This window comes from Euprymna scolopes, chromosome 24, assembly GCF_053919585.1.
Source record: "Euprymna scolopes isolate OS-2025 chromosome 24, ASM5391958v1, whole genome shotgun sequence".
Lineage (NCBI taxonomy): Eukaryota > Metazoa > Mollusca > Cephalopoda > Sepiida > Sepiolidae > Euprymna > Euprymna scolopes.
In genome coordinates this window covers 34,601,238-34,613,417 of record NC_136505.1, presented here as the reverse complement: position 1 = coordinate 34,613,417, position 12,180 = coordinate 34,601,238, and the positions used below count along the sequence as shown (strand labels likewise).

General features: G+C 31.8%; 1 protein-coding gene across 2 annotated transcripts in view; it reads left to right on the top strand.

Annotated features, from left to right (window-relative positions):
- Positions 1-9,953, top strand: part of LOC145246655 (neuronal acetylcholine receptor subunit alpha-10-like) — a 1,821,427-nt gene extending 1,811,474 nt beyond the window's left edge. For both annotated transcript variants that reach the window (XM_080108363.1, XM_080108362.1), the window contains one exon: positions 9,122-9,953. In XM_080108363.1, coding sequence (XP_079964489.1) covers positions 9,122-9,693 — 572 coding nt within the window. In that variant the 3' untranslated portion in view covers positions 9,694-9,953. The remainder of the gene's footprint in view (positions 1-9,121) is intronic.
- Positions 9,954-12,180: the final 2,227 nt, after the last annotated feature.

The window sequence follows — 12,180 nt, the reverse complement described above, 5'->3', positions numbered from 1 at the left end:
TCTGAGAGAATACCAGATTTTATAATTAGGAATAAAATGAATATATATATATATATATATATATATATATATATATATATATATACATATATATATATATTTAATTGGAATTCATTATTGAGAATTATATTAATTTTATTTATTGCAGACTATTATCCTCGTCTTTCTTAGTTGTTGTTTCACGACAATTGGGCCAATTATTCTTCTGTCCTTCGTCAGGTGGTAACCGCGACGAGATAGGAACTCCGAATCTCCTAACTACACCCTCAGCAATTACTGCCTTCCATAGTGGTTTGTCTCAAGATAGCAGATTCAATCCTACCCAAAAACCATCCAGAGGCTTACTTGGCCAAAATGTGAGGAGACGACAAACAACTATGGAAGGCAGTAATTTCTGCGGATGCAGTTAGGAGAATCGGAGTTCCTATCCCGTCACGGTTACCACGTGACAGAGGCCACAGGAATATTTGGCCACCACGTCGTGAAACAGCATATAAGAAAAGATGAGGATAATAATTCGCAATAAATAAAATTAAAATGAAGTAGGTCAGAAACGTTTACAAAAAATGTTTTATTAACTAAAATGAAATACGATTACATTAAGTTTTACACGTTGTGGCAGTTGTACCATATCTCATTAAATTTTAAATTTTATTTAAAATTCTATTTTGAGAAATGAAAATTATGGTTGTTGCTATTTCACTCGTTATCCTCTTCTCCTTTAGTCTTAATCAAGTGCATTAATATTATGCTCTATAGTCGTGACAAAGTACAACTAATTGCCGCTGCCGGTGATTAAAGCAACTACGACACTGGCGAACACGCAGCAAATATTAGTTCATTAACATTTCCATGAAAATATTATCCATTGTATTTTAAATATGAGACTGACTCAAATGAAATAAATTAATAAGTAGCAATAAATATTCAGAAAGTAATATTGTGCTACATAGTTCAATATAAATGATAAAATCGTATTGAAAGAGACAATCGTTCATTCAATCTTTCAATCCAGAACATCTTAACAGACACTGTTTTGTTTTTGCTCAGTTTCTTTCGAATGTTCCCTTTTTTACCTAATGTTTTTCTGATTTCATTCTTCGGTAAATCAGCGCAGCAAAATTATTATGAATTCCTTTTTGACACAATTACAACAATGTTCATATATTATTATGATAGTGATATTTAGAAACGATGTTACATCAAAGGGAGGTTACTCTCGTATTTTTTCCAAGGTTATCAGATTAGCATTTTGAAAGCAAAATTTAACAAATTTAACCTATTTGAAGCAGTTTGACTTTCCAAATTATAATACTATAATAATATTACATTTTAATTCAAGCAGATTTCAAATTTATTATCATTATAAAGCCAATACTCTATTGATTAAAAATTTTATCCAATAGATAGAAGTGACTCCAAGAATAAATAAAATATGACTTGAGAGCCATTAGCTGGAATCAAACCTATATATTATTCGTTACCATCTAAGTTTGTACGTATATAACGATTAAAAAAATAACGTTGATATAAAAGCATATTTAAGCATGCCTAGAAATAACATGTTTAGTTTACTTGTGCCTAACGTTCCATGATTGTTTTTAAATTTAGACCGCTTAGCAACTATTTTTACCGGCTGAAAACAAAAACGAATTTGGTTCACATGTTTAAATCCTTCACATATCGTTTCAAGTCTGTAGACCAAAAATTGACAACTAGAATAGTCTAGTGGACAAACAAATAGAATATCAACACGCCCAAATATTAGCAAACAAAGACGGAATTTAATGAACGACATTGTCCTTACTATTATTTATTTATTGCGAATTAGTCCACCGAGCAAATTATTCCTTGTAATATATAATAATCGATAGAAGATTGATTCTATAATGATACATACACAATCTGCATAAATTAAAATATTATGTTTAAGCGGAGTGCACATCCGGGCAACGCCGGGAGTCCAGCTAATAATCTATATTATATTTATCTTTGTCTGTCTGTCTTCTGTCTGTTTGTCCGCCCTATTTTATATCGGAAATTACTGAGCCGATACGGCTAAGATTATTATGATTAAGTATTATGATATCCGTTCGGTGCAAAGTTATGGATGCATAGGCATTATAGACCGTCATAACATATTTACTTTAGCCGTTTTCTGAGAAACTACATGACTGGTCTTTCGTAAATTTTGTATAGATCTTTTTATGATAACGTGTAACGAACTAAGTATTATGGTATCTATTCCAAGCACAGTTATTGAATAATAGGGATTAATAGGGTTTAGTATTTAATACTAAAGTGAACACAAATTTAACCGTGTTACAAAAAATTTAATGGACTTTGATGAACTCGTTGTACGTTTGCTTCCTCGACGTACATATATCCCCGACAAATCTGCTTAACAACAAAATCTCACCCCTTTAATATTGAGATCCCTAAATGCCAGAAAACTCCTTTATCCTAATAGTTTCTTTACTCAATAGCTAGACTTTGGAATGCCCTTCTTGCTACCAGCTTTTCCGATTGTTCTGATATGCAGAAGTTTAAATGTAACGTAAGCTTACATCTTTTTAATCTTTCCTAGACATGGTTATAAATAACATCCCCTTACGTCTAAGTGGCTATACACCTTGTTAGGGGTGGACGTGAGTAAAAATATAACGTATTCAACCATCAATTTAACATAAGATACTCATTCTACGTCAACGGCCTATAACTTTTTCCCGTTTTTAACGAGCTAAAATGCCTAGTGTTCTGCCATTTTCAAGTTTTCTACTTCTTTTCATTGTTTACAGCATAATTACTTTGGCACACCGGTTATCGCTGTATCACCGACTTTAATCAAGATTTAGTCTGACCAGTAGCAGATGGCTGACTGATATGAAATAAAAGACCCCGCATGGAAAAGGGGCGAATTATTTCTTAAATAAATACAGTCCTGAAGAAACCCTTAGCAAATAATTCAGTATAACTCACTAATTCACATCTGTTCACACAACGCACGAATAGCATTTTGGACGGAATTTCTGCAATCAAGTCTGTGGTGAAACTCACCGAGTTATGTATTATGTCGAGGCAACGCTGGGTAACTATGCTAAGTGTCGACATATAAATCGACGATTAAAATTAAAAGTTAAATTGTAAAATCATTTGTGTTACAAAGAAATATTTGTTTATTAGAAAATGGTATGTAGGAAGAATAATAAAACAAAAAGATCCTGGAATTTGACCTTAACGGGAATGTAACTTTCCGAAAAACAGATTCAGCGAGAACTTGTTCAATGTGACTAAATCGGGTATCGAAAAACGTGTTTAGAAGTCACATATCAGGCCATGGAAGTAAATGACGTTATAGAATATGTTAGTTTAGATATATACGGGTTAGTTATAAAGTCAGGAAAAGCCCGAACAGAAGTCCAGGGAAGAAGTCGAGGAGAGACAGTACGAACCTGTGGGACAGTTGAGTCCCTAGCGACAGGCCTTTGGGCCTGGGCACAAGGAGAGTAGAACAGACAAACTTGCAATCTTTTACCAAGAAAATATAGTGAAATAAAAAGCTATCTGAAATATAATCAGAGACTCCTGATCGTTTCTTTGGAAGAAGTGTTCATTTCAACTTTTGGCAGATTCATCAACTAAGACCCCAGATAAATGAAGGTATTGTTTCTCTGTTTGACAAGATATGACCACCCCCCCAGAAGATGTCCCTTTGTTGTTAAGGAAATGTTTCTTTTTAAAGGTTATGTCCTGTTGAACTGTAAATGTATGTAATGTATATGTAAGCATTTATGAATATTAGACGACACGAAGAAACTTCAATATATACACAAGTCGCCATAGACGGAGTGCATGTTATATACAGTGGCTTACATATATATAGACCTTATACCCCCACAACGGGAAACTGTTCCATTTTCATTTCCTTCTTTTCGTATTTGTTTAAGCCATTCACTACATCTAGCCTTATACTACTGCTACTTTTTTAAATACTATCAACTCCCTAAATATCACTTCCCGCTATTCGCCTCCTCCCACCAATTATTCGCATTCTCTTTCCGCCATTTTGAAGTTCAAACAAGCAAGTAAGCAAGCAAAACAATCATAGATTTAGTACGATATAGATTATAGAGACCTGCTTTTTATAGAACGGCTATCATATTGCCTGTTATAATTCAAATCGACAAAACTTAATGTGAACATAGCGTGCGTCTCGCGTTGGCGCGTTTGTTTGGTTTTTCATCACTGTCATTTGTGCGAGAAAATATAAATTAGGTTCGCAAAATATGCGGAAATATGACAAATATAATTAACAGATTTCAAGAAAGAGAACTTCCACGGCGAAAAGGGTGATAAATCTTCGCCAGTTTCATATAATTAGTTGTCATTCATCCTATGACTTCAACGCAGTAGTTTAACATGCGTTAACCATATTATAGCTTACAAAAAATAAGCGAGCTATAATACTCGATTTGCTTGGTACGCGTTTAAAATCACAAACAGGCAGTGATTGTCTGCGTGTTGTCTTAGCTCACATTTGGTGTTGATTTTCACGCTCGCCGAAGTGCCAATCATGTAGTCTCTGTCACTGTTGTGACATGGTTTAGACTCGCAGTCAGAACAACCGGACCGGATCAAAATATATTCCTACGTAGCAGGGGTAACAGTTTTTCTTTTTTTTTTTTTTACCGGCCGGCTCACACAACAAATTTTCCTTTATCTCATTTCCGATTGACTGCTTTCCAGCTGACTACAATCTGATTGTCTTCAAGTCCAGCGTAAACAAGCTCTTGATGAACCATCCCCCTAAGTAATCCAATTTACAAAATTTCCACTACTTATGTGTATTATGCTATAATCGCATTGATCAATGTATACCGATTGACCCTTATCCTCGAGTGGCCTCCGGGCCTTGATAAGTTGTGATTCCTGTGTAAGGAAAAAAAATGAAGCCACTTATAGAATGCCAACCTTAATTTTCACCACGTTGACACAAGAGTTATTTATATCATAATGGTAATTAGTACGGAATAGAATAGAAGCAGTATTTTCTCTTTTGTTGTCGACAATAGACTTTTTAACTTTATTTTAAATCGTGTACGTGAAATTTGGCGCATATAGATTGTCACTTTGCATTGTTATCCATTTCACTTATTTTACTATGAAAGTCTACTAATATCTGTGATATTTAAACACGTTTATATATTAGTTGTTGTTGTTTTTTGTTTTTTTGTTTTTTTGTTCACGGTGTTGGCAGAATGACTAAATTCAAGTTAAAACACTTTATATTAAGTCTCTTCTTACAAGCATAACGCTCTTCTCTCGAGACCATTTCGAATGACAGATTAGTGCATCGCCTCTGGCTTTAACTCAACAAATATATCGTCCTTCTCCCCTTTTTTTTTTCAACGAGGGCAGGTGTGCCGCTCGTTTGACTTTTCAGGAGCGGGCTAAAGCGAACGAAACACAAGAACATTCGGTCGGCTTTATCGATTATATTGCTGCCCATATTTTACAGGCCACACCCAAATAAATAATACCCATCAGCTAGAGTAGTAATTTTAGTTAAGCAAAGATTGAGCACCTCTCACTCACTTTTTCACTCTCTTACTCTCTGCCTTTGTTTCTCAATTTTGTTTTCTTCCTTGTCCGCCTCTATGTGTCTCTATAACTTTATTCCCTCTCTCTCTCTCTCTCTCTCTCTCTCTCTCTCTCTCTCTCTTTCTGTTTCTCTAGCTTGATCTCTCTTTTTCGCTTACATCTCCTTACGTTTTTTTTTATATCTCTTTTTAGCCCTTTCTCTCTCCTCTCTTTTACTCTATCTCTCTCTCTCTTTCTCTCTGTAGCTTTCTACTGGTTCTACAAAATTTGGCTGTTTGTAGATACTAACTTCCTGACCTAAAATACATCAAACACTGATGCTGGTTTTTCTTTCCTTCTGCAAAACTTAATCATGATCTGCAAAGCCAAAAACAAAAACAAGAATTTTCTTTCTCAAAACAACCAAACCTAAACATATACTTGAAAATATAAAGAAACTGAGGTATAAAAACGTTTCCCAAAATGACTGAATTCCGCATAAAAAAAACGATTATAGGCCGTAAAAACTAAACAACAAAACTAAACACCACGAACATATTGTGATTAACATGTAGCAGAAAAATAAGTACCTTATATTGTACATAATTAAGTACATTATATTGTACATAATGCATTATATTATATCGTACATACTTAAGTGGATTGTACATAAGTACATTATATTGTACATAATTTAGTACATTTTAGTGTACATAATGCATTATATTATATCGTGCATAATAAAGTGCATTATACATAATTACATTATATTGTACATAATGAAGTAAATTATATTGTGCATAATTTAGTACATTTTATTGTACATAATGGATTATATTAGATCGTACATAATTAAGTGCATTATACATTAGAACATTATATTGTACATAATGAAGTAATTATATTGTACATAATGAAGTACATTATATTGTACATAATGCATCATATAATATCGTACATAATTAAGTGCATTGTACATAAATAAATTATATTGTACATAATTTAGTACATTTTATTGTACATAATGCATTATATTATATCGTACATAATTAAGTGCATTCTTCATAAGTGCATTATATTGTACATAATTTGGTGCATTCTATTGTACATAATGCATTATATTTCATCGTACATCATTATGTGCATTGCACATGAGTACATTATATTGTACATAATGAAGTACATTATATTGTACATAATGCAGTATATTATATCGTACATATTTAATTGCATTGCACATGAGTACATTATATTGTACATAATGAAGTACATTATATTGTACATAATGCATTATATTATATCGTACATAATGAAGGTCATTGTACATAATTACATTATATTGTACATAATTTAGTACATTTTATTGTAAATAATGTATATTATATTGCACATAATTAAGTGCATTACATTTTACAAAATTACGTAGATTATATTGTACATAATGCATTATATTATATCGTACATAATGAACTGCATTGTACATAAGTATATTTCATTCCACATAATTTAGTACATTTTATTTTACATAATAATATATATTATATTGCACATAATTAAGGACATTATATTTTATATAATAAAGTACATTATATTGTACGTAACTTAGTCCATTATATTTTCATTATTAGGTACATTATATTGTACACAATTAAGTATATTGTACATAAGTATATTATATTTTACATAATTATGTGCATAATATTTGACATAATTATATTATGTACATAATTTAGAACATTGTATTGTACATAATAAAGCACATTCTACATAAATACATTATATCAAACATTAAGTACATTATATTTTACATAATTAATTATTTTATATTGTACATAATTTAGCACATTATATTGTACATAATTTAATATATTATTGTTGTACATAATTTAGTACATTATATTGCGCATAATTATGTACATTATAGTGTAATAATTTATGACATTATATTGCACATAATTATGTACATTATAGTGTAATAATTTATGACATTATATTGTACATCACTTAATAAATTATATTGTACATGCTTAAGCACATTGTATTGTACATAATAAAGTGCATTTTACATAAGTACATTATATTATACCTAATTAAGTACATTATATTTTACTTAATTAAGTAGTTTATATTGCATATAATTTAGTACATAATATTCTACATAATTTAGTACATTACATGGCACATAATTTAGTACATTTTAATTTTACATAATAAAGTTCGTTATATTTTACATAATTAAGTAAATTATATTTTACTTAATAAAGTATTTTATATTGTATATAATTTAGTACATAATATTGTACATAATTTAGTACATTATATTGTATATAATTATGTACATAATAAAGTAAAATCTATCCGAGTTCTGTAGAGAATTATTTTCGAATGTATTCTATTTACTTCCTGCGTTTCTTAAAATTTTACCATGGTTCATTATTTTATGCTTCTATTCTCAATTCATACATCTAATCGTAGAAATTTACATACATCCGCCAATATTTCCTTGATATTTCTCACATACATTCAATGACATTTTGTTGCTTTATTATCATATACGGTAGAACCCCGATATACGGTGTCCCCGCGATACGGTTTTTTTCAGGTTACGAAGTGGAACTTTTTTTTTCGGCCCATAGTTACAGTATTTAACTCGCCTTACGTGTTATTTATAATTTTATTTTATTATATACATGTGTATTATATACTGTTCTGTATTTTGTTACTGATTTTTAATGCCGTGCTCCGGAGTTTTGCTGTACATCCAGAAATATTTTGGTGCTTTTTTATCGCATACCTCCAATGGTATTTTGATTATTTTTATTATATTCATCCAGTGGTATTTTTATTGTCTTTTATTATATGCATCCAATGGAACGATGGCGAGACTATAACAATAGGAATAAAAATGAAGCCCTACCAGACCCAAAAGAAACTCCCCTAGGGTTCAAACCTTGGTAGAAAAAACTGGGTGACTCTAAATATAGCCAGAGCCAAAGTAGGCAAAACAAAAGACAATCTCCACAAGTGGGGCCTAGACACCTCACCTTTATGTCCATGTGGAGAGGTACAAACGATGCACCATCTTAGGGAAAACTGCCGATTGGGTCCTCATTGGTCAAACCAAGACCTTAAGGAGGCAAACAGCGCCGCCATGCGATGGGTTAATTTCTATTGCGATAAGATATAATGATATACATCCAATGGTATTTTTATTGTTTTTTATTGTATACATTCGATGGTATTTTTGTTGTATTTCATCACATATATTCAATAGTATCATTGTTGTTTTTATAGCATACATCCACCGATATTTTGTTTTTCATCACATATATTTACTGATTTTTTTTTGTTATTTTCACCATAGATATCCATCGGTATTTTTTATCCCATAGATCTACAAATAATATTGTTGGTTTTATCACATTCGTTCACTGATATTTCTTTTTTTGTTATCACCGGTATTTTTGCTGTTTTTATTTATGTTTCTTTTCAAAATCTGTGCTTTAATTTACTCTTTGTGTATTTTCTGTTCTGTTTGCAGGCATCTATTTGACGGTGACAATGGGTATGACGTCGTTGTCCATCATCCTGACTGTGTTCGTTCTTCAACTGCACCACGTGGGACCACAGCAAAAGCCAGTGGCAAGATGGCTAAAAATTCTGAGCTTCAACTTTCTTGCCCGTCTGGTGTGCGTTTCCACGCACGGCCGGCGCGAACCTTGGCGGAGATACACCATGACAGACAACATCCCCCGAGAGGACATGTGCCTGACCACATACGTGGACAGCACCTGCACGACCGACCCAGCCAATTGCAACGGCACTATCGCCTCTACCAACGCCTTAAATGTGGCGCCCGACAAAGGCGGCGGCTGTAGTGGTCTGGGAGGCGAGCAGAACGGAGAACGAATTACCAGGCACTTGAAGATCCTCGTCTCACGACAAGAGGCCGATGATCACGAAGAAATCGTACTCGAATGGCGACTGGTCGCCCTAGTCATGGACCGCTTTTTATTCTGGTTGTTCCTTATTGGTTCTTTCCTTTCATCTTTGGTGATCTTGGTCATAGAACCTTTGCGAAAACCAGATGTCAATCCAGACGCGGTATCTTGAGAAAAAAGATTAGTTATTTTGTAAAATTATATAAAAAGCGAAGCAAAAAATTAATCGAGCCAAGTGACTCAAGGATAACCGACAAACAAAAAAAAAACAGATAAATACGTTAGCAAATGCAGTTACTCTATGGAAAGAAAACAATCACGGTCCCACATTTTAAATATCCTTGAATATTTATTTAAAAAATGTACATTCAGACGTGAGGTTTGAACCCCGATCGGCAGACTTAGAATAATTTAATAAATTCTTTCTTTTTTTTTTTGTTTTCATTCAATATTTAATATAATACAAAAAAATAACATACTAATTGGGATTGAAATTTACTGTTATATATATATATATATATATATATATATATATATATATATATATATATAGTGCGGATCCAGGAGTGTGTCAGGCAGGGGGATATATTAAGATGCTTTTGTGGAAAGATAATCTCCATCAAGCATACTATACGCACATTTAGATGAAATTTGACTTTTAATAAAAACGATAGGACCATTTTATTCTATCTGGGTTCTAGACATCACATGATAATACATATAGTGCAGATTATTATTGTTATTATTATTATTATTATTATTATTATTATTATTATTATTATTATTATCATCATCATCATTATACACTCACTTGGAGTTTTCACACCAGTCATTATCAGCGGTTGCTTAGTAACAATAACAAACAGTTTTTCCTGAAGTGTAAGAGACACTATTTCTCCTCAGATTTCTCTCATTCTTCATCTACAATTTAAAAATTATTTGACCTTATCGCAATCGCCATTTTCCGTTGGTTTATCTCTGATAATGACTCTTGGTTGCTTCTGGAATTTGACTGGCAAAGTTCCTCCTAAAGATTCCAGTAATCTCCGCAGCTTTCGGATGGAGAGTGGAATGATGCTCTTCCTACTTGCTCTTTCCATCCTCCTTGACGTTTTCCGACCATTTCTCGTAGTATCGTTTTATCATTGCTCCTAGCAGATCTTTTATGGATACTGGCAATATTAAAACTAAGAAATATGGTTAACCGTAACGTTATCCTTTATAATGGGCAGAAAAGAAAACATGTTCACCAAATGTAAGTCAACAACATAGAACTTATCTTAACTCTATAATTTATTGAATTAGGTAAAAACGTTTTCGCAGCTCTCTCTGAATTAAAGTCTGCAGGGAAAAATATTTTTTTAAATATTTTTTTTTACGTTGTCTTGATGCTCTATGTTGGATCACCATATAAAAACCTCTCAAGTTCGCAAATTACACAGAAATATAGATAATAATTAATTATATTTAATTAAAAATAGCAAATGTTCTGTATATATACCTCTTTACCTTTGAAAATTGTTTCATAGAAGATACATGCAACGCAATTGCTGCGGGACACGTGCTAACACCCTCCTGGATCCGCTTCGAACGTATAAATGTATCCGTCAGAAACTTTCAAGCGCGCGCATGTGTGAATGTATGCGCGGAAGAGAGACAGAAAAGAACGGCCAATAAGGAAATGATTTAAAACGTTTTAGTTCTTTAGTTTATGGATAGGCAAAAAACAACACTGTTATGTCTGATATCAAAAACCTATTTATAATATACGTGTCTGTGCATGCGTGTGTCTTTCTGTATTTGTATGCGTTGGAACAGACAGAAATAAGGTACTAAGCAAAAGGGTTACTAAATTGATTACGAAATATTAACACAAAATCATGCTTATTTTTATTCAATATTCTGTTTCAATTGCGAAGCTATGTCATATAATAAGCATTTATTGTACAGATGTCAGATTAAGTATAGGAACATTTAAGTGTGGTAGTGGAAGGAAATGAAGTTGGTGTAGGTATGTCTGTGAAAAATCATCAGTGGGCGATTAGGTAATAAAGAGGCAACAGAAGGGTTGTTTGGTATAGTAGGATAAGTGAAATAAGATAAAATGATACAATTTCTGTATTTACTCTTACTTATTTTCAGTAAACGCTCAGACAATGACAAAGTTTCATAATTAAAACAAAATATTGGTCAATAGTAGCATAGCTTTGTTAATTTTTTAATGTTCAATTTTGAATTTATTTTGCTTATTCTTATGCTTATACATATATATATATGTATATATATATATATATATATATATATATATGGTTGATGCAAAAATAATGTTTTTGACGTATATACATCTGATAAAAAACTACATTATTTTGCATCAAACTTTTATCTATATATATATATATATATATATATATATATATATATATATATATATATGTACATTCTGTTTTATATTCATTCTTTTAAATAAATATTCACGCACATACGCATATATATACACGAACACACACACAATATATATATATATATGTACAATATATATATATATATATATATATATATATATATATATATATATATATATATACAACAATTAAATATTTTATTATAGATATTATTTATGGTGTCTACCCGTGGATCTTATGACAGGAAAAATACTTTC